This window comes from Haliotis cracherodii, unplaced genomic scaffold (genome assembly GCF_022045235.1).
Source record: "Haliotis cracherodii isolate W230 unplaced genomic scaffold, xgHalCrac1.p SCAF_15, whole genome shotgun sequence".
In the NCBI taxonomy this organism is placed as follows: Eukaryota; Metazoa; Mollusca; class Gastropoda; order Lepetellida; family Haliotidae; genus Haliotis; species Haliotis cracherodii.
In genome coordinates this window covers 32,728,045-32,749,732 of record NW_027266270.1, presented here as the reverse complement: position 1 = coordinate 32,749,732, position 21,688 = coordinate 32,728,045, and the positions used below count along the sequence as shown (strand labels likewise).

Below are 21,688 nucleotides of genomic sequence, written 5' to 3'. Positions count from 1 at the left end.
GGACCTTCAAGAGTGACTCGCTTTTGTATGCGGAAGAGCTCCGCGCTGCTTGGTGCTACTGCGGTGACAACCAGATGTTAATAGTTGACAATGAAGAGGACTTCTGTTGAAAATCAGAAGATTTAGTTACGGTGTGATTGCAGCCAAAATACAGGAATTTGACAATAATGAAATAGAGGTAGAGGATTCTCCAGAATTATAGGTTTCTGGCGTGCCCAAGGGTCGCAACTCTGCACAGCGAACGGCTGCGCCTCAGATTACTTGGCAACCCGCGCCCCCTTCCAGTCCTATCAAGGCGTGTGAGTTAATGTGTTAGGAAAGTCCGAAATAATGCAGGCGAGACCGGATTCATAATCAGAGTTAAACTGGTTCCACTGTTGGTACGCGACGCAAGTTTACCGCTTTTAGTTTAAGTAGACAGGAACCCAGTGTAAATCAGAGCGAACGGTTTCTGGCACAAGTCTGCAACTGGCCAAATGCGTAAAAACATAACATCGTGACACTTCAGATTAACATGCGTCCCTGTGAACAAAATGCATTAATTCTGTTGTCACTGCTGGAAGTATCAAATTACATGTATTATTTCATCGAATTCACGAAAAGGCTGCATAACCTCTTCGTCATCACAGCTCCGGTGTTCAATTACATGTGGTAATTACAGATCGTGAAACATCGCACATCAAAACACTTGCTCTGTTATATGTTTATTAAAAAGATGAATAATTACAAGATGTCTTGTCTGATGATGCAACAGATTCTGCCAGGGAGGAAGGTGGCGTCTGGTGCAGCCAGATCAATGTTGAACGCCCCAGCGTGGCGACGTTCCAGCTATATCAAAATTCATTCAAATCTAAATGTCCTTATATGCAGATAGTTTTCTTCTGTATCAAAACATTCCTTAGAGTACTCTACCAGTATATCTAACAATTGGCGAAACGTTTGTTTGTTGTTTAAGGCTGCACTGCAATATTCTAGCCAAATGACGATCGCCGTCTGTAAATAGTGATTTGGGTTTAACACCGTTTTTAACAGTATCTAGTTATATCATGGCGTGTCAGCTTAATGTGGGAGGAAAGCCTGAAGTGATGCAGGTCTCAGACGTTTACCACTTCGGTGAAAACCATGAGCACGGGTATGGTGCTGACAAACCTAGAAACATAATAAGGGCGAACTGGGATTCGAACCCACAATCATACTATAAGGTTTCTGGCGTAGCCAAGGGACGTTACTCTGCGCAGCGAATTAGACGACTAGGCCACCTGTGCCCCTTCTACCACTAGACCATGGATGCGTTCTTAATATTCGAACAAATCATCACATATATTGGGCATACATGGTTCAAACAATGTGATAAATACAACAGTGATTTATTGATTAACAATAATTGCTTGTGATATTTGAAAGGAACAACACCCGCGAAGATTCCGGTTTAGAATTGGTCTTCAGCAACCCATGCTTGTCGTAAGAGGCGACTAACGGGATCAGGTGGTCAGGCTCACTGACTTGGTTGAACCATGTCATCACCATCCCAATTGGTTAGACAGATGCTCATGATGTCTAACACTGGATTATTTGGTCCAGATTCGATTATTTATAGACCGCCATCATATAGCTGGAATATTGCTGAGTGTGACGTTAAACAACAAATGAACAAAACAAATGATGTGAACTATATATACAGTTTCACAAATTGATTAATTTTCTAAGTTATCTTTCTGTGTGGCAAAAAGTATCAAGAATCTACGAATATGTGAATTGAATCTACCTTCCTTGTCAGTGCTGAGTTATGATGTGGCTAACTCCTAAAAAGAGAATCTCATCCGAGCATCTTTTGATATCACATATATCAACATGAGTGGATAAAAGAGGAAAAACTCCAAAGCTTGCCGAGGAGTTTTTCCACTTTTATCAATGAGTATTGATATATTTGATATCAAAAGACACAAGGGTGAGAAGATTATTTATCATCCAACATCATTCTTCCAACTTTTTCTGTTTGCAGACAATTAAGCATTGTCTTAAGTGTAAAAAGTACTGCTGACAGCTTCAGTAGCAGAGCCATTAGTGATGTCATTTGATTGTGACATCATGGTAACCAATGATGTCATAATGGTCTGCAAAGCATTGTGATGCAATTTCATTGCAGTGATATCCACAATGTAGATATCGCTTCATCTCACCCAAGCTATATCTCCTTTGAGAGCCAGTTTGGGATGATAAAGTAAGTTTTCATTATCTTAGGCTGAAGACAGAGTGTAACCTTCATTCAGGTTTTACAGGACACAGAAATAGAGTCAAAATAGTCCAATTATTGACAAGAAATATAGATGTACTGTAATTATAATCAATAATCAACTGTGATAATAATCAAATCTCACAGTACAGTACAGTATCTACACCATTTCATTACTGAACAGGACCCTCATTTCATCTGTCAGAACCTTTGAAATTAATTATCCCCGGGCTTTGACCCCCACTTTTGTAAGTCAAAGCAAACCATTTTATCATTTCCATCTTTATATCAGTTTGAATTAAATTCACTTAAGCAATATAGAGGAGCGAGTGAATATATTATGCCTCTTTTTGCACTATTCCATCAATAACAAAGTGGGAACAGTTTGATCAGCATTCTAAAAGTTGATAAGAAACATACACTTTTATGGATAACAACTAGCGATGTGTCCATGTAGATTCTTACAATCCTATCCAGCTGAACTGACCACAACCTAGTGATGTGCTGCCGGGAATCTTGTACATGTTAATGTCAATGTGCTGCTTATCACAACATATCCATCTTCTCGAGGCAAGAGAGTTAACTGACTTTAAAAGTCCAGTTTCCACACTTGCCGAACTAGGCTGGAATTCCTGGGCTCGATGGTAGTGCCAGCGGTGGCTATTACCAGTTATGTCACTTCTAAGCCTCTCCTATTGACCAATCAGATTCCACCTCTTGCATTACTTGCATTTGCTTCAAACAAAATGGCGGTGCTCAGTCAGGATGGTCTGATCAAAAAACAAGATCTATATTGTGATAAAACAAATCTTATATCGCGAAATGCGTGAGCACCTTGATTAAAAACATGAAAAGATTTAGAAAATATCTGTTGACAACAAGCTGGCGGTGCACATGGTTTGCGAATCCTGAAATCGACCAAAATCTGAAGTTTATGAACCGGATTTTGATTTCATTGCACGATTTGAGTGAGTGAGTTAGTGAGTTGGGTTTAATGCCGCTTTTAACAGTATTCCAGTTATATCACGGAGTGTCAGCTTAATGTGGGAGGAAAGCCTGAAGTGATGCAGTTCTCAGACGTTTACCACTTCAGTGAAACCCACGAGCACGGGTATGGTGCTTACAAACCTGGAAACATAATCAGGTCGAACCAGGATTCGAACCCACAATCATAGGTTTCTGGCGTGGCCAAGGGTCGCAACTCTGCACAGCGAATCGCGGCGCCTTAGACAACTGGGCCACCCCTGACCCCCTCAGCAGGGGTGGAAACTGGACTTTTGTAGTCAGTTAACTCTCTTGCCTCGGGAAGATGCAACATATCATACAATGTCTGAAACTCAGCAGAGTTAACACAGAGCCTTAAGGACCAGCACATTTAAAAAAACTGTAGGCCCAAACATTTCAGCTGAAGCAGGGAGACATACTCTTGAAATATAAATTACAACACAATCCAGTCAACCAGAAGCTTTTACTGCTATCACACTGAGTTCCCAGAGACTCTGTTGTGATAGACGAAGCCTACATTTATCAGGAAATTATCAGCTTACAAACATTTTGCAACTATGTCTTACATCATTTGAAAAATCAAATCCTACTGATAATAAATATGAAAGTTATGTTTATCACATTACTTAAATAATGTTTAATCAATAATAAACTTCAGGCCGTAAGGGCCTGCTGAAATTTAAAAGTATCAGCCCAAAAACAAGTATGTTGCCCTCGGGCCTACTGGCCAATATCTATTTCGAACACTGATATCATGAAAATTGACCTCTCCTTACATGGTTGCAGTCACTCCAGCTTGATAATGGTGAACAAATCTATATTGAAGTTGGTAAATGCAAAAAACAAGAAATTGTTATCAATAAAGTCCTATGTTTCTTAAACACAGTGGGAGACACCACAAATGGGATTACCCACTCTATCCAACCCCACCTTCCTCCTGACCATCGGATGTTTAAACCAGTGGGCTACCCCAGCGTCCCTCAATATGGAGGACGACCCAGATGTTGTGTTTCAAACCTTTCCCTAAAACCCCCAAACAGGGTCGATGTTAATGCATCCTAAATGGCTAATCAATGTTGGAAGACATACGACTAGACGTTGATGAAATGGATTAATTGAAACACCATTAGTGCTGCTCCTGAAATCTTCACTCCTGCCATCTGGCGGCAGCACAGGGGAGATAACTCCAAGTTACTTGGATAGACTTATTTTCACAAAACCACCACTTGTCTCCCTGTGACATTTTGAAGTCTTCAGCCACAAAAGTCGTGAAACACAGCAAGTAACTGCCAAGAATTTAAAGGCAGTGATTTCATGAAATACACATATATACACTCTATTCAAACTTGGGACAATTGTTGCAGAATCCAGATTGGTAGTGATGTCACCAAATCACAGCGCTTCACTGTTCAGACACGAGGTTTACAACATTGCCACAGTTGTGCTTTCCACCATGCTTCATCAACAATCCTTTCCAGTCCTTTTTCATGATATCTTCTTTTTCTGTAAAATGAAAAAGATCAACATTTGTTCTAGCAGCATATTTCCATACGTGTCCTATACTGCCCTACTGTTTGTAGATGCAACAAGCTCTGAAAGGTACTGCTTCCCAGAATTTCATGGAGATTTTTTGTCTAGTTTCTTTACAGATAGTAACTGCCTCTGTGGTCTAGTGGTAGAGTGTCCGCCCGGAGAGCGGAAGGTCCGGGGTTCGATCCCCGGCCGCGTCATACCAAAAGACGTTAAAAGATGGTACTTGTTGTTACCCTGTCTGGCACTCGGCATTAAAGGGCTAAAACAAGGACTGGTCCGCTTGGAGTCAGTATACTGTGTCTGAGTGTGTCTGTGTGCTAGCACTATAAATCGGCATCAGTCCGGACTAGTACAAGCAGCCACACACACACGTGCATGCACGTCGCTATATATCTTGGACGCGACGTTAAACCCAATTTCACCTCACCTCACCTTTACAGATAGTAGATCTATTGTGAACATTCATATCTTATATTATAAAGGTCAATACAGACTCCCTTCCACCCTAAACCTATGACAATCATGTTTCAGTAAGAAGGAAAGACCCACTTCTGGATAGGCTGGTGTCCTCGTCATGGGGAATGAACCTGTCTGACAGAGGTGGTATCTTTATAATCAAACCTGCACCTTTCTCATAGGGATTGTAACTCTCTGACGGGGATGGTTCAGTTTTGATAGGGCCTGTACCTTCAGATAGAATTGGTACCTTTCTTTTGGGAATTGTAACTTTCTAATAGGGCTGGTACCTTCAGATAGAGAAGATACTTTTCTGATAGGTTGGTTAAAGTCTATTAGGGCCTTTCCTTCCTGGCAACGTTTTTACTGGAATAATTTGGTGTTCCTTCTAGAAGATTTAACAGCATAACACAGGCTGATGCATTACAGAGAGAAAGCGTCCTCAAAGAATGAACTTCCCTTAGATGTACTTTCCAACTCGTGAGGAATCTTTATTCAAAAACACATGTCAATATCGATATTCTTTAACTCTTGTCAAATTCTCTACAAAATACAGCAAGTGTCACTTGAAATTAAACAAAGAGGGCACTACAAGAATCAACTTGATGAAAGCTGACTTGGTACTGATTTGTGTCCACTTCTTCCTGAACTGAGAAAAAATATCCCATCCATTATATATATTGTCCTTTTTATTATGTGCTTTGGATATCACTGAGAAGTTTATAGTGTGGTAAAGATAAACTACAGTAACTTTCTAAAACAATAATTGGGATAGACAGGCAGAGTTTGACATTTAAGATTATAAATGTTGATATTACTCATATTCCCAAAGGGTATGTCGTTCATGATTAATATTTGAAAAAAAATGGAAAATGCAAAGGACAGACCTGAGCTTTCTTTATCTTCCTCTTGAGTGCTGCAATGTCAACATCAGCTGAAACACATCATCGTTGGAAATTGTAAATTTGGATTAATTGAATGGGACTAAAGTCTGGTTTGAACATTGATTCTTTAATGTCACAGTATGTCAGCTTGATGTAGGCAGAAAGCCCTAAGAGCTTGTAGACATTTCCCACTTTCACGAAACTTACAAGCAAGGGAGGTGCTGACAGACCAAGGATTTAGAAACAATGCTACCTAGAATTTGTTTTTACATGTCACCGCCCCTTTTTATACATTAATCCAAATTGTTTCTATGGAAACGGAAGAAATTAAAAAAAGGCAATATTTCAGCATGTGGTCATTGCACATGCATATTTTCATGCATAAATATTTCTTAGTTTCAGAGTTATGGCTTGGACATGATGCCTAGAGTTGTTTGAGACTAAGTCCAAATTGTTTCCATGGCAACGGAACAAAATAAAATTTTGAAAAATCTCAAAGTAGAAAACAGCACCAGTCAAGCTGATGATCAATGTTCTGCCAAGTTTTGTTGAAAAACAGGGTTTTCAAGATTTGGCTCTGATATGGCTCTGAACTGGATGGGAACACCAATGCAGACACCAATGCAGATGCCAACGCCAATGGGTACCCAGCCAAAAACAATAACCCCTCCATTTTGCGGTGACATAATCAGGAGTGCCATGACTAGCAGATTCCACAGCAAAGTACATCACATTACACAAGTGGGAAAATCATTCAATATTTCAGAGAGAGTGATTCAAACAGTATTTCTGCTATATCACAGCATGCCACTTTAATGTTAGAGGAAACCCAAAGTGATGCATGTCTTAGAACCGTATTACTTCCTGTTACAGGCATGATGCTGACAAACCAAGGATCAGAATCAAGATGAATGTGGGGTTTGATTCCAAATTCATAGGATCATGGCACACCTAAGGGACATAACTCTGTACTGTGGCATATCACAGAACTGGCAAAATTGCCCAAATATGGGAAACAAGACATGAATTATGTCAGCTATCTGAAACGTCTGAGTCTGTATCTACCTGACTTGCCCGGGGTGTCCTTCTTGACCCCCTTCCTGGCAGGTTCCTCTGGAGCAATGAATGCCTTGGCCCTCTTGGCTATTTGTCTCTCCTTGCCCGACTGAGCACTAGCCCTCTGGAATACACAGAATTATTTCATTGACTTTCCACAAGGAATTTGATGCATACAGTTGACTCTCCTTGTGCAAATGAGCACTATCCCTCTTGAAAACATGGGACTTAAAATAGTAACTTTACATTGTTTACAAACAGTGAGCCAGTGAGTGAGATGGGTTTAACGCTGCATTTAACAGTATTCCAGGTGATGCAGGTCTCAAACATTTACCAATGCCTTGGCCCTCGGTGAAACCCACGAGCATGTGTATGGTGCTGACAAACCTAGAAACATAATCGGGGCAAACCGGGATTCGAACCTACAATCATTCCCATGCCCAAGGGACGTAACCCTGCACAGCAAATCCCGACGCCTTAGACAACTGGGCCACCCGTGCCCCCATAATAAAACAGTGTATTTCTGCTTGTAAATTTTAAAACACGAATACAAGGAACACAATTGTTTTTCCTCACACGACAGAGCACTAGCTCTTTGGACTATCGAGTGATATATATGATGAACAATGACCCATGTCGTAAAGTCGCCATCTACCAAGTCACGGAGGCTGACCTCCCGATCCATCGCCCCTCATGACTAGAACAGGTTGCTCGGGGCAAATTCCAATACTGAATCCATACAGGTTCCTAATTTAGGAATGCCTTATATGCCTAGCAGTGGGGTGCTGGAGCACATTCTGACCTGGAACCCCCACAAGGAGGTATAACAAAACTGACCTTCCTCTCCATGGCCTTCTTCATCTTCCTCTCATCCTCCTTGAGGAAATACTCTCCGCTAGCCAGCTCCTTGTCCATCTGCAACACACAGCCAGACATGATGAACATGATGAACATGATGAAATGTACAGTGTTACCTCGCTCTCTGGTTGTGGAGGAGGGGATGTACAATGTTACCTTGCTCTCTGGTTGTGGAGGAGGGAATGTACAGTGTTACCTTGCTCTCTGGTTGTGGAGGAGGGGATGTACAATGTTACCTTGCTCTCTGGTTGTGGAGGAGGGAATGTACAATGTTACCTTGCTCTCTGGTTGTGGAGGAGGGGATGTACAGTGTTACCTTACTCTCTGGTTGTGGAGGAGGGAATCTATAATGTTACCTTGCTCTCTGGTTGTGGAGGAGGGAATGTACAATGTTACCTTACTCTCTGGTTGTGGAGGAGGGAATGTACAATGTTACCTTGCTCTCTGGTTGTGGAGGAGGAAATGGTGTGTATTCTGCCTTTGTCCGGACTTTCTTCGGCTTCTTCCTCTTCACATTCTTCTTTTTGAACTTTGGCAGGAATCGGTCCCAACTCTCGTTTTTAAGGGCTGGATCTTTTGCAAGCTCTCTCTTTATCATTAGTGTCTGCAGTAACATAAATGTATGCAAATTAATGCATATATGTTTGTTTCTTGTTTGATGCCACTTCCAGACAATCGACAATCACCTCTTACTACAAACACTAGGATGCTGGAGACCTACTTAAACTTTGGTCCTGATGCAGTTTTATCACATTATTTTGTACATCCTTGCTTATCCAGGGAATTACATCTATATATTTTTAACCTATGAAGACCCGGGTTAGAATAGGTCTTCAGCAACCCATGCTTGCTGTAAGAGGTGACTATGCTTGTCGAAAGAGGTGACTAACGGGATTGGGCGGTCAGGCGCGCTGGTTGATGTAGTTATCGTATGCTAATCACTGGATTGTCTGGTCCAGATTCGATTAATTACAGACCGCCGTTATATAATTTGAATATTGCTGAGTGTGGCATTAAAAAACAAACAAACCATCTATATATTGTTATGATAAATACATTTACCCATTCGCTACCACAGCTGTGTTTTGATTTGAATGACATGATAATAAAAATAACCATCCAATCAAGTTACACTTACGTGCAAGAGAAAATCCATGCAACGTTACTGATGTTACAGATTAATGTGTTTGTTGCATGTCATTGTATCCCAATTGCGTGGATCAATGTTCATGATGTCAATCACTGGATTGTCTGGTCCAAACTTGATTATTTACAGAACGCCGTCATATAGCTGGAATATTGCTGAGTGTGGCGTTAAATAACAAACAAACAAACAAAAAACAGATTGATGTGGTGATGCCACTTCCCAAAAGAAATAATGATATTGAAAAATAATATCAGACACATACGAAAACAGAATGACGATAGGTTGCACCATGTGAATCAAAATACCTATTGGCTGGTATCCTGGTGTCTGTGCAACACAATGCATTATGTATATTAATTTACAGTAAAAAATTAAGGTTTTTAGCCAGAAATTTAAGATAGCTACATGAAAAATCGCAAAGAAAAATGAAGAACGAAGCATGGTCTATTTCAAGATGCAACATTGTTCTATCATGACGTCATTTCTGGAGATTTGAAAACATCATGTGCTCACAACTTGATGACGTCATAAATTGGACGACGTAATTTTTGAGAGGGAAGTGTCTAGTGAGTTGTTCTCCACAGATGCAGCTGTGCAACGTAAATAAATGCAATGGGCGAACAATCACACCCAAAGTGGGAGAGATATGGCAAATGGCATAGGGAGAAAAGGTACAGATACTCAACATGAAAATTGTGAGAATACCAAACATATCCCCATTGTTCATTAAATAGCCTCGTCCCCCAATGCCGAGGTCAGATTGTATTCACGGAGTCATCCTTATTTAAATGCGGGTAAATGTTTGTAAAGCTTGACCATTATATCAACATTATTAAAAAAGTTGAACATAATGTTGATATCTCATAAGAAATAAACGACAAATGGGAGTTGTTTATCGTACAATAAAACACTGCAGGGAGAATAAACCATGAGGGGCTGCGCGAAAAACAACTCTCACACTCTCTCTCAAGTTCAAAAGGTTATTTGCATATACCAGTGTTGTTCTTGCAAGCCGGGACTCAAGAAACAGTAAACATTTATAACAAACACACTTATAATGAACTTACCGATATAACAAACTTAATTTTGTTTTATACAGTCAAGTCTGTTGTTCCGACATTGATGGTTGCATATGATTATGTCGAATTAACGAGTATGTCAGATAAAGCTTAAGAAAGCTGCTTTGTAAGTGGCTAACGTTGACTTCCTGTCAGTCATTTCACTATTAGGTCATAGTTCGCGAAAGGTTATTCTGACGTTCAGCTACCAGCTGATTTCGCATCAAAACAAAGGCTGTGTACTCGCTGATCACTGTGTCGGATTAACGAGACTGATTAATGAGTGATTTCGGTAATTCGTTGCAAATTAGCTGTGTCGGAGTCGGAGTGCGAGACTGTCGGATTAAAGGGTCTAAATTGCACTGATTTAATCAGTTCCCATCATTAGTGTCGCATAAAGCCAATTGTCGGATTAACGAGACTTGACTGTATATGCTGTATATATGCTTATACCGAACAGCGGTTATTACGAACTAAAGTTAGTGGTCCCTTTGAGTTCGTTATAACGCTAGTTGACTGTACATGTATACATCTGTAGTGTACTCACCTTAATATTGTAGATTGGGTGAATGTTTTTCATTGTGTCCTCTACAATTTTTCTCACCTGAAACACAAATACAGTGGGTTGGGTTAGGTATTTCATGTACATCACGTTGTGTCAGCATGGGAGAAGAAAGCCTTTGCTGATGCAGGTCTAATATGTGAAACCTATGAGTATAATTATGGTGCTGGGTCTGGTTCCACAAAGCGACCTTAGCGCTAAGACCATTGCAAGCCTATGTTAAAGTGTAATAGCACAGGGCCATGTAACTAACAATAACAACAAACAAACTCACCTTCGGCATCATTTATGATTTTTTGTGAGTTTGTTTATTATTATTAGTTACATGATCCTGTGGTAATAGTCATTATCCCCTTAGTGCTGTGATCGCTTTGTGGAACAGAGCCATGACAAATACAGAATCATAATCAGGGCAGATCTGTGACTTGAAGCCGCAAGCGTAGGATGCAGGCATGCTCTGAGCCTACCATTACTTTGTTTGTTGTTTAACGCCGCAATATTCCAGCTATATGAGGGCGGTCTGTAAATAATCAAGTCTGGCCCAGACAATCCAGTGATTGACATCTTGAGCCTCGATCCACGGAAGTGGATGACATGCATCAACCGAGTCAGCGAGCCTGAACACCCGATCCCACGACTATTACTTGTTTTATCTCTTTCAAGGTCAAGCATCAGGCAGGGTAACAAGTATCATCTTTTAACATTTTTGTAGCCACACAAGCCCGTGGATCGAACTACTGACCTTCCACCCCCTGGACAGACGCACTATCCAGTAGACCACGCATGTGTCAATTCTGATTTGGACCAGCCATTACAATAATACAATGTAGGGACCAAAATTAATTTACGGAGCCCATGAAGGGATGAGAGTAGCTGGACATTTTGTCCAAAAAGGTTAACCCCATCAGTATCATGGAGCCAGATTCCAGCATGAGTTACCTCCCTTGATAACAAATCAGTAGTGACAGGCAAGTATAGTCTGGAAGGTAATTTAAGGCACCGACGTTTACTACAATATCTGAAAACAGGAATCACACACACATGAATACGGTGTTAGCGTTGGTCGTCTCAACGTGCGTGATTCCCGTGCACCCTTTCATGTTGAGTTGATTGGTTCAACTGTGTCATATGGCCCTGTGACGCAGGGGTAGCATTATGCAGATGGCTGTTTCAATGAATTCTCGTTCCACCTGTGACGAATAGGTCTGGTTGTTGATGAAAAATAGTGATAGCTAAATAGACAGATTTTTTATTCATGCACCGATTGTCTTTAAATGTAGTATCCAGTTGTGTATGACTGTTTAATAATCTCATACCAACTTTGACTGGAGTAGGTCCGATAGTTTTCAGAGATTGTAGTAAACGTCGGTACCTTAAATTACCTTCCAGACTATACAGTGTGTTGATTCTGACATCAAAGCTTGGTCAGAAACATTGTCAATGCACCTGGTGGGTAAATAATCAAGCGATGCATGCAAGATGTGATATGTACAGCGTGGGATGTGTTTCTATTCAGTCAACTAAGATTTGGGACTGTCAAATCACAGAATAAGAAGCACCACTTGTGTATGTTTTACACTGAATCTGATTTCTTTGATTAATTTACAGTCATTACAAACAATCCTTCCAATACCACTTCAGAAACATTATACAGCTAGTCATTTTTCTGTGTTGTCTTGAATGTGGTGTGAGGTATCTTGACTGGCTTGGGTTTATAGAAGGCCCCATCCGGGAATACCTTTGAGTAACCATGGTAACTCAAGTCTACAACATCACCACACTAAATGTCAGACCTGGGTCAGAGTCAATTTGCATTTCATTCATTTACCGTGACCGCTTCTAAACCAATCAAAATGGAGAAGGTCTAGGATTCTAAACATGCTAAAGTCTTGGTATAAGTGAAAGAAGGATTCACACCAGCATCTCTTATATCTGTTTCTTGAAACAAAGTTAAGTGACCAGTTCCAAATGGAAATGATAAAGGCTCTACATTATATTACTGTGTATACACCTTGTCTGAGTGCCATGGCATTTACACCAAAAGAAGAGTACCATCAAGGGTATATTTGTGTTCTGTGGCATTCCCGTGGTTAAAACTATGGCAAAGAAATAAAATCTGCTTGGCTCAAGAAATCATATCTTCAATAAGATTAAGCAGTGGAAGTTCACTCAGTATTCACTCAGACCTTCTATGTCCACAGATCCACTCGTAGAGATCGGAGTAAAAGATCTGTTTTCAATGAGCTCATCCACACTTACCTCCCTTAGACCCTTGTGTGGCCCCAGGGCAGACACAGTGTTTCCCTGCACCAGAACATAGCAGTTGGTCAGTAGCTCGATAGCCTGCAACATACAGCACATGACACAAACATGACAATCATGACATAGCCATGACACAACCATGACAATACTGACATAGCCATAACACGAACACGACAATACTGACATAGCCATGACACGAACACGACAATACTGACATAGCCATGACACAAACACGACAATACTGACATAGCCATGACATGACAATCCTGACATAGCCATGACACGAACATGACACAACAATACTGACATAGCCATGACACGAACATCACATAGTCTAGGCATTCATCTAGGATTCTAAACCAAGTGCTCTCATCATGCAAATTGGGAAAACATTTATTTTGTTCAAAATACTATTTGCATTCATAATACACATTGCATGTTAAGTGCACTTCTCCTTGTTAAAAAAGCTGTATCCATACTGAAGTCTCACGAGCTTGGTTACGGTACTGACAAAGTAAACCGTGCCAACAAAGGATCTCATTCTGTGATGCAACGCCCCCAGTCATCCATGCCCAACTAAGGTAGGCAACTCTATGCAGCAAAATGAAGCACCTCAGATGACTTGGTTTTCAATGTCAACAGCAAACCCGACACAAACTTGACAATAACATAATAATGATGGTGCATATATTCACATTATCATATAATGGGTGCGTTTCTCGGCAGGATAAAGCCAATGAATAAAAACGATATCCGTTGGGGTCATATGCGGATAGAGATGCACATATCAAAGGTCAAGTAGGGACTACTTTCAGTGTTCATAAACAAACATGGCGTCACCCTTGTCATTCGGCGATCGAGTCAGAATTAACCATCGGGAATCTGGAGAAACTACTGGGATAATTGCTCTCATGATCAAAAGAACAGTCTTATATACTGAAAAAACAGAGTCTAACTGTGACGTAGCTAAGGCATTTTAGAAGTTTGGGCAACTTCGGAGATGTAAATTGCGAAAATCAATAAATTGCACTGGGCCTAGCCAAGCGTGATCTTTAGCCATATCTGTGCTTGTAGACCTCTGCGGCTTGGAATCTTTTCCACAAATATAAATAGTTGGATTTGGCTGAAATATGTTCAAATTGTTACCTTTTTTCTTTTTGTTGCTGTGTGTACACCTGACTACACTTCTTAATGTTATGACAGGACAGACCGTCAACAACATCTGGCCGTGGCCGTGACGTCTCATAGACTAGGGTTAAAATAGCTTCCCTTAGACAAAGGGCAGTTACTCTAGCGGACAGACCGATGGATTGCGGCTCGCTAAATACAATGTGTATTCCTAATACAGGATATCTCTACCTTCAGTGTGGAGCCATCGGGGCCAACAAGTCTTTGTCGTCTCTTTATAAACCTCTCCTTGTTCTGGACAAACGATGAGATCTTGATAATGTCACAGAACGTGTCATCCTCAAGAACACGGAGCGCCTACAACATACAAAGTGTTAGTCTTCATGGCTATGGCAGCACAACGGCAACATAGACATAGAAACATGGTTATAATAATCAGCATATTTATAATGTGTCAAATCCACACTCTACAGCATGCTCAAAGCGCTACATTATCACCAAGGTCAATGGATCTGTGTGCACTTGATATTCTCAGCTCCCCGGGGAGTATACAACCCAAACTGCTTGTGAGGCGATACAACGCTAACAGTCACATTACCATCTTATTCTACTGGGTTCCCATTCACTGCCGGGTGAGCAGAGGCATATTTCCAACCAAGTCACTTCCCTAACAAGGAGACACCACATGTGTTACAAGAGCTTCGGTATGGGTCCGGAACAAAGCCCTTGGAACTCCAAGGAGTCAAGCTGCCAAACACAGACACCTATCCAACTATTCTCCACAACCAATGTCGCTTAACTTCATTTGATTTGTGAAGAGTCAGAAATGTGTGATCCTATCATGGTGCATTTCTGACATTAATTGATGTTGAAATATTTATGCAACATCACAAGGATGATAATGATAACATGATCCAGGTGAACCAGAGCAGACCACAAACAGAGTAAATTGGTGACCTGTTCAAAGGGAACACTTCTACAGAGGATTTTGATGAGGTCGTGGGCCTTGACAATCATGTTTTCTACCTGTTCATAGGGAACACTTCTACAGAGGAGTTTGATGAGGTCGTGGGCCTTGACAATCATGTTTTCTACCTGTTCATAGGGAACACTTCTACAGAGGATTTTGATGAGGTCGTGGGCCTTGACAATCATGTTTTCTACCTGTTTATAGGGAACACTTCTACAGAGGATTTTGATGAGTTCGTGGGCCTTGACAATCATGTGTCGTACCTGTTCATACGGAACACTTCTACAGAGGAGTTTGATGGGGTCACGGGCCTTGACAATCATGTTTCCTACCTGTTCATAGGGAACACTTCTACAGAGGAGTTTGATGAAGTCACGGGCCTTGACAATCATGTTTCCTACCTGTTCATACGGAACACTTCTACAGAGGAGTTTGATGAGGTCGCGGGCCTTGACAATCATGAAGGGGTCCCACATCTTGCGTGTGGTCCTGACACTCATGCTTCCCTCAACCACATCCAGCTCTGCCTTGATGTTCTGGAGACAGGACAGTCAACAATAGAACAGTCAACAACAGGACAGTCAACAACAGAAGTCAACAACAGAACAGTCAACAATAGAAGAGTGAACAATAGAACAGTCATCAACAGAACTTTAACACTGGAACAGTCAACAATAGAACAATCAACAACAGAAGAGTCGAAAACAGAACAGTCAACAACAGAGGAGTTAACAGAACAGTCGACAGATATGTTTATGCACAGGTAAAGAATTTAACATTTTCAGCAAATATATTTTGAATTTTTCAAAAAATGGTTAAGGCCAGCACTTTACATGCTTAACAATGGAAATAGTCTGTCAACTGGAGTGTAGTACACCAGATAGCCCTGTTGTTTAGGGGTAGAACGATTCATCGGTGCAACAAAAAGTTTTCATGCAATGATACAATACACGATACGTTTTTTTTCTGTATCAATACAAGACGATACACTTAGTAAAACATATTACTTATTACTCATTCAATGACACCCTCACCCTGTGATTTTTTCAGTCAAATATCCAAAATATGTTGTAATTGGCATTCAAAGTTCACTACTAAAAATAACCGCTACAAACATGTGTCTACCATGTCTACAGCTAGCTATTTCAAGAAGTTTCCATGTGATTTAACATAAATATGTGTATCATGATATGTATGGGAGCATGGCCTATGTATCGTGATATGTATCATATCGTGACCTTGCTGCATAGTTTCTACCTTACTGTTGTTGCACTATTTTGTAATAAAACATAGTGAGTGAGTGAGTTGGGTTTAAAGCTGCTTTTTAACAGTATTCCAGTTATATTGCAGAGTGTCAGCTAAATGAGGGAGGAAAGCCTGAAGTGATGCAGGTCTCAGACGTTTACCACTTCGGTGAAACCCACAAGCACGGGTATGGTGCTGACAAACCTAGAAACATAATCAGGGCAAACTGGGATTCGAACCTACAATCATAGGTTTTTGGCGTGCCCATGGGACGCAACTCTGCACATCAAATCATGGCGTCTTAGACAACTGGGCCACCTGTGCCCCCGTAATAAAAAGTAAATAGTGTATTTCTGCTTGTAAACTTTAAACTATTTCATTAATTTTTATCCATTACTGCACTGCAACACTATAGTGAAATGTCCCAAGTTGTCCCCGGGGTAAAAAACATGACAAAAGTAGGAACATAAAAATGTAAACTCCTTACATAGTTTGACAGCGTCTTCTTCACCAGTGGCCAGCACTCCCTGATGTACTTCTCCCTGTACTTGGGAAAAAGAGTTGCGAAGGAGCTCTCCGCCAGGACACCGTGAGGGTTGTCCTCCTGCTGGAACTTGGGCTCCTTCCATCCTTCAGGCACCTCCAGCAAGTCCTCACCACCCTTCTTCTTCTTCCCCTTCACACCTGAGGAGAGAAGCGTTTGTTTCTGAAAACACCCACTCAGCAGTATTCCAGCTATATGACAGCGGCCAGTAATTTATGTGATATGGGGGGCCTGGGTGGCTCAGTTGTCAACATGACACAATTTGCTGTACAGAGTTGCGTCCCTTGCACCAGAAACCTATGGTATAATCATCGGTACCTAAACCTAAGGATCCTGAATTGATAGGTTTGATTGGTTTGTTGTTTAACGCCGCATTCTGCAATATCCCAGCTAGATGATGGCGCTTTGTAAGTAATCATGTCTGGACCGGACAATCCAGTGATTGACATCATTAGCATCGATCTGCGCAATTGGGATACGATGACATGCATCAACCAAATCAGTGAGCCTGACCACCCGATCCCGTTAGTCACCTGTTACGACAAGCATAGTCGCCTTTAACGGCAAGCATGGGTTGCTGAAGACCTAAGGATCCTGAAACGGTTTTTGACTGGACAGGGGTACCTAACCCTGATGATCATAAATGTGTGCTTCATCAAAGGGGGATCCAAGGGCTAAGGATAGAGTTAACTCTAACATGACCAACCCCAAGGATTGAAGATCCATGAAGTGAGAGGTGAGGTGAAAGGGGGTCTAACGTCGCGTCCAAGATTTTTGCACTTACATAGCGACGTGCATGCACATGTGTGTGTTTGCGTGGCTGCTTTTTTAGTTTTACTACTCCGGACTGCTCCATAGTTTCACATGAATGCCCCACTCCGACACAGCATACTGACTCCGAGCCGACCACTCCTTGTTTTAGCCCCTTAATGCCAAGTGCCAGACAGAGTAACAACAAGTACCATCTTTTAACAACTTTTGGTATGTTCGGCCTGGGGGTTAGAACCTCGGAGCTTCCGCTCTACCACTAGACCACAGAGGCGGTCCTATGAAGTGAGAGCCACACGGGGCCCACAGCCAGCACCCTCAGCCAATTAGTGCTATATAAGCAACACCCGGTACACTGCATTGTTGCCTAACATTTACAAATAATAAGCATCATTGGTGCTTGTTTACCATTTGATCAGCACCATATTGTTTACCTTTATTGTTTACGTGCATGAGCAGGAGCCATTTTCTCCACAAAATTCATTACTGGATAAAAATTGTTATCATTTTATCAAATTACATTGGATTGTTTAGGGGTGTTTCATTGGTAAGTGGAGCCAAACCCTGAGGATAATGTGGGCTGCTTCATCGTGTCAATCGGGGTGATCCATGGGCTAGGTTCTGAGATTTGGGTAAATTTAACCTACTCTAACACAACTAACCCTAAGGTTGAACGAGGCATGCAAGATCGGCGAAGTGAGACCCACAGCTGGCAGCTGGAGCCACTTAGTGCTATAAGCAAAGCCTGGTAAACTGTAATCTTGTAAAAAAATACTTCATTTGATTTAAACATATTTTATTGCGGAAAAATCAAATGAATTAGCAGAGACTGATCGGTATATGGTCTCTGGAATTAGGCACAAGTGACACACCTACGATGCCTTCTCCTTCATTTTAACTTATTAAGTGTGACTGAGTTCTTAATCAGGGATATCACGGAGCCCACACTGTCAACATTTTATGGAGATCTATGTGCATGACTAAGAGTTGACCACATTATCAGTTTATTGTGGTTGTTGCAACGAAACAATAACATGGTGGTCGAAAATAGGACAATGCAGATCGACTGCCTGATAACACGATACACCGCAGCTGATTGTCCTGATCTCCTCACAGACCTCGAATGTAACATAATCTGTCCTGATTTCAGAACCTATAACTAAATACATACGTATTTTGCCACGGCTTTCGCTTGTTGATGTTTCTTCGTCGCTCTCCATGCTGCCGGAAGTGACCGGAAGTACTCTCTGAGGGAGAAATCATTGCTCATGTAATAAATGCTTATATACATTTAAACTTCTTCCACAGTAGCTCCTCGCAACAAACTTAGCACCTTTAACCGTTTTAATTCATAGTAAATGCAAACAATGCTCATCGTCCTTACCTCTAATGCAATACAAAAACAAGATTGAAAAACAGTTTTCTGAAAACAAAGTTCGCCAGACTTGTCGAAGCGTAAATTTAATACTCCAGTTAGGAACTGAAACAAAACGGCAAGAAATAAATGTACGTGACAATCTATATTCACAAATGATCTAAACGTGTTTCATACTTGATTTGACAATGCTGACTTCCCGGAAGAAATAGGATATCTTTTCAAATCCCTTCCAGATTGTGTTCCTATTGATGTAACAGAAGCAGATGTTGTGTTAGATGTTAAATGAAGCGCACATAAAAGACACCAAGTTTTGTCGCCGTGCAACTACTGGTTTCCTAGTCTAATTAAAGTCAGATCTTCCACACCAACGCGAGGTTACTGAATGGATGTATCGTATCGGAGTGAAAGATCTCATTGTAATGAGATTACTGGCATCCTAAACCAAACGCACTCACGCACATTCATGCATTTAAAATGTGTTCATTGCTGTAACCATCCTATTTCAGTATTTAAATGACAAAATTTCAAACTGAATCTCATAACAACCAAAGTCGTACATACGTCTTTGCACCAACTTAATGCTCGATTAAATTAGATTTCTGAAAAATTGTGATCAATTATGTAGGAAACTCCTACAGGCAAGGGTGCTGAGTGTTGCTCGTGGATATATCACTGAAATGGTGGCTTCGGTATATATATAGTATGGTTATATTCCTCGACATTGCATGCCCTGGGTGCTTTGACGTGACCATGGTGTACTAGTTCAGGGTAAACATGTGGGTAGAGCAAACTTTATTAGATTTTAACATTGCACATTTAAGACTAAGTAAACCTGTGTGTTATTGGAGATGGGTTTATAATCAAATTTGAAATAATTGGTTACGTAAATTAAAAAAAACGGTGCTTGCTGACGGGCTGTTCCACCTAATTGTCTGCACCCCTACATTAGGAGACACAGTACTATAGTACGATTTAAATTTAAACATAAATAACACCCCTAAAAATGGAAGTTTAATTAGGCTTAAGTAAGTTATATTTTTGTATCCGTTCATAATGTGATCATCCAAAATCCCATGCAGCAATAAGCAGGATTTAAATTAAGTATTTATATATATTTGGTTCAGTTGGTCACACATACTTTCCGCAAGTACATTGTGTAACACATAGCCAATAATATGTGTCGCTGGTGATTGTGACTTGTAGCAACGGCAAGCTATAACATAACTTTGATTCAGAGGATCACGGCACGAAGACATTTTGTAGCATACCTACCTCTTGATGAAAGTACCTACACTGCCATAAGGCGCACAAACGTAACCCAGAAGGTGAAACACATTGTTATTTGCATGTGGTACCTTGATCCTTCAGAATCAGGAATGAGAACACGACCCATTTGAATTTAAATACATATGTAATATAAAAATAGTAACCAAACATATCATGAAAACAAAACTAGTAATATGTTTTCACAAAGACTTCCTAACGGGCAAGTTAAGTATACGCAGCAACTCTGCAGATTTTAATACTTTAGGGTATACTTAATCACAAATGCTTGACCAATATCAGATTTGAAGAAGTCAAATAGCGTAAAAAGGGCGATTAAAAAGTTAGATCAAAGGTCGTTTCACACACTCAGCAATGTATGCAGTGTTATTTCGTAGTGTTAACAGAAAATAGCAATACATTTAGATTCACCGCTTCCTGACTCCTATATCAGTATAGCTGTTTGGTATCAGAAGTCTACATATCAGCCAATGAAAACAACATTTGTCATGCACGGCTTCACCCTCAGGTTTTAGGTTTTAGGTTTTGGGCCACGCCTACAAATTGTTTTATTTAGGAATCCGATCACCAACTGTGTGATTTCAGCACTTTCGTTTGGACATTCAAAGACTTTTTACGAATTTCATGATATTTTTTTCTCTCGTTTTTGGGGTGGTGGTGTTGGTTTGTTGTTTTACGCCGCACTCAGCAATATTCCAGCCATATGACGGCGGTCTGTAAATAATCGAGTCTGGACCAGACAATCCAGTGTTTGGTATCATGAGCATCGATCTACACAATTTGGAAATGGTGACATGCATTATCAAAGTCAGCGAGCCTGACCACCCAATCCCGTTAGTTGCCTCTTACGACAAGCATAGTCGCCTGTTACGGCAAGCATGGGTTCCTGAAGACCTATTCTAACCCGGAACAAAACGTATAAAGTTGACAAAATCATAGTGGTATACATGATGAATGTTAACTGAATGGCATGGTATAAAAAACCCTCGTTTGTTGGCACATCATATGTTAGAAGGACATGTTGCATTGTCTACAAGTGACAGGGGCACGGGTGGCCCAGTCCGTGAGTCGTCTAAGGCGCCGCGATTCGCTGTGCAGAGTTGCGTCCCTTGGGTACGCCAGAAACCTATGATTGTGGGTTCGAATCCCGGTTCGCCCCGATTATGTGTCTAGATTTGTCAGCACCATACCCGTGCTCGTGGGTTTCACCAAAGTGGTAAACGTCTGAGACCTGCATCACTTCTGGCTTTCCTCCCACATTAAGCTGACACGTCGTGATATAACTGGAATACTGTTAAAAGCGGCGTTAAACCCAAC

The 21,688-nt window shown here is 41.0% G+C and overlaps 1 protein-coding gene across 1 annotated transcript in view; it reads right to left on the bottom strand.

Moving 5' to 3' along the window:
• Positions 1-3,414: 3,414 nt before the first annotated feature.
• The window catches only part of LOC139462058 (KRR1 small subunit processome component homolog), a 100,760-nt gene continuing 82,486 nt past the window's right edge, over positions 3,415-21,688 (bottom strand). Inside the window, exons 3-13 of the mRNA XM_071243559.1 lie at positions 18,881-18,956; positions 16,885-17,081; positions 15,554-15,688; positions 14,414-14,539; positions 13,052-13,135; positions 10,778-10,834; positions 8,462-8,629; positions 8,005-8,082; positions 7,177-7,291; positions 6,115-6,161; positions 3,415-4,741 (exon numbers count right to left, since the gene is read on the bottom strand). Coding sequence (XP_071099660.1) covers positions 4,724-4,741; positions 6,115-6,161; positions 7,177-7,291; positions 8,005-8,082; positions 8,462-8,629; positions 10,778-10,834; positions 13,052-13,135; positions 14,414-14,539; positions 15,554-15,688; positions 16,885-17,081; positions 18,881-18,929 — 1,074 coding nt within the window. The 5' untranslated portion in view covers positions 18,930-18,956 and the 3' untranslated portion in view covers positions 3,415-4,723. The remainder of the gene's footprint in view (positions 4,742-6,114; positions 6,162-7,176; positions 7,292-8,004; positions 8,083-8,461; positions 8,630-10,777; positions 10,835-13,051; positions 13,136-14,413; positions 14,540-15,553; positions 15,689-16,884; positions 17,082-18,880; positions 18,957-21,688) is intronic.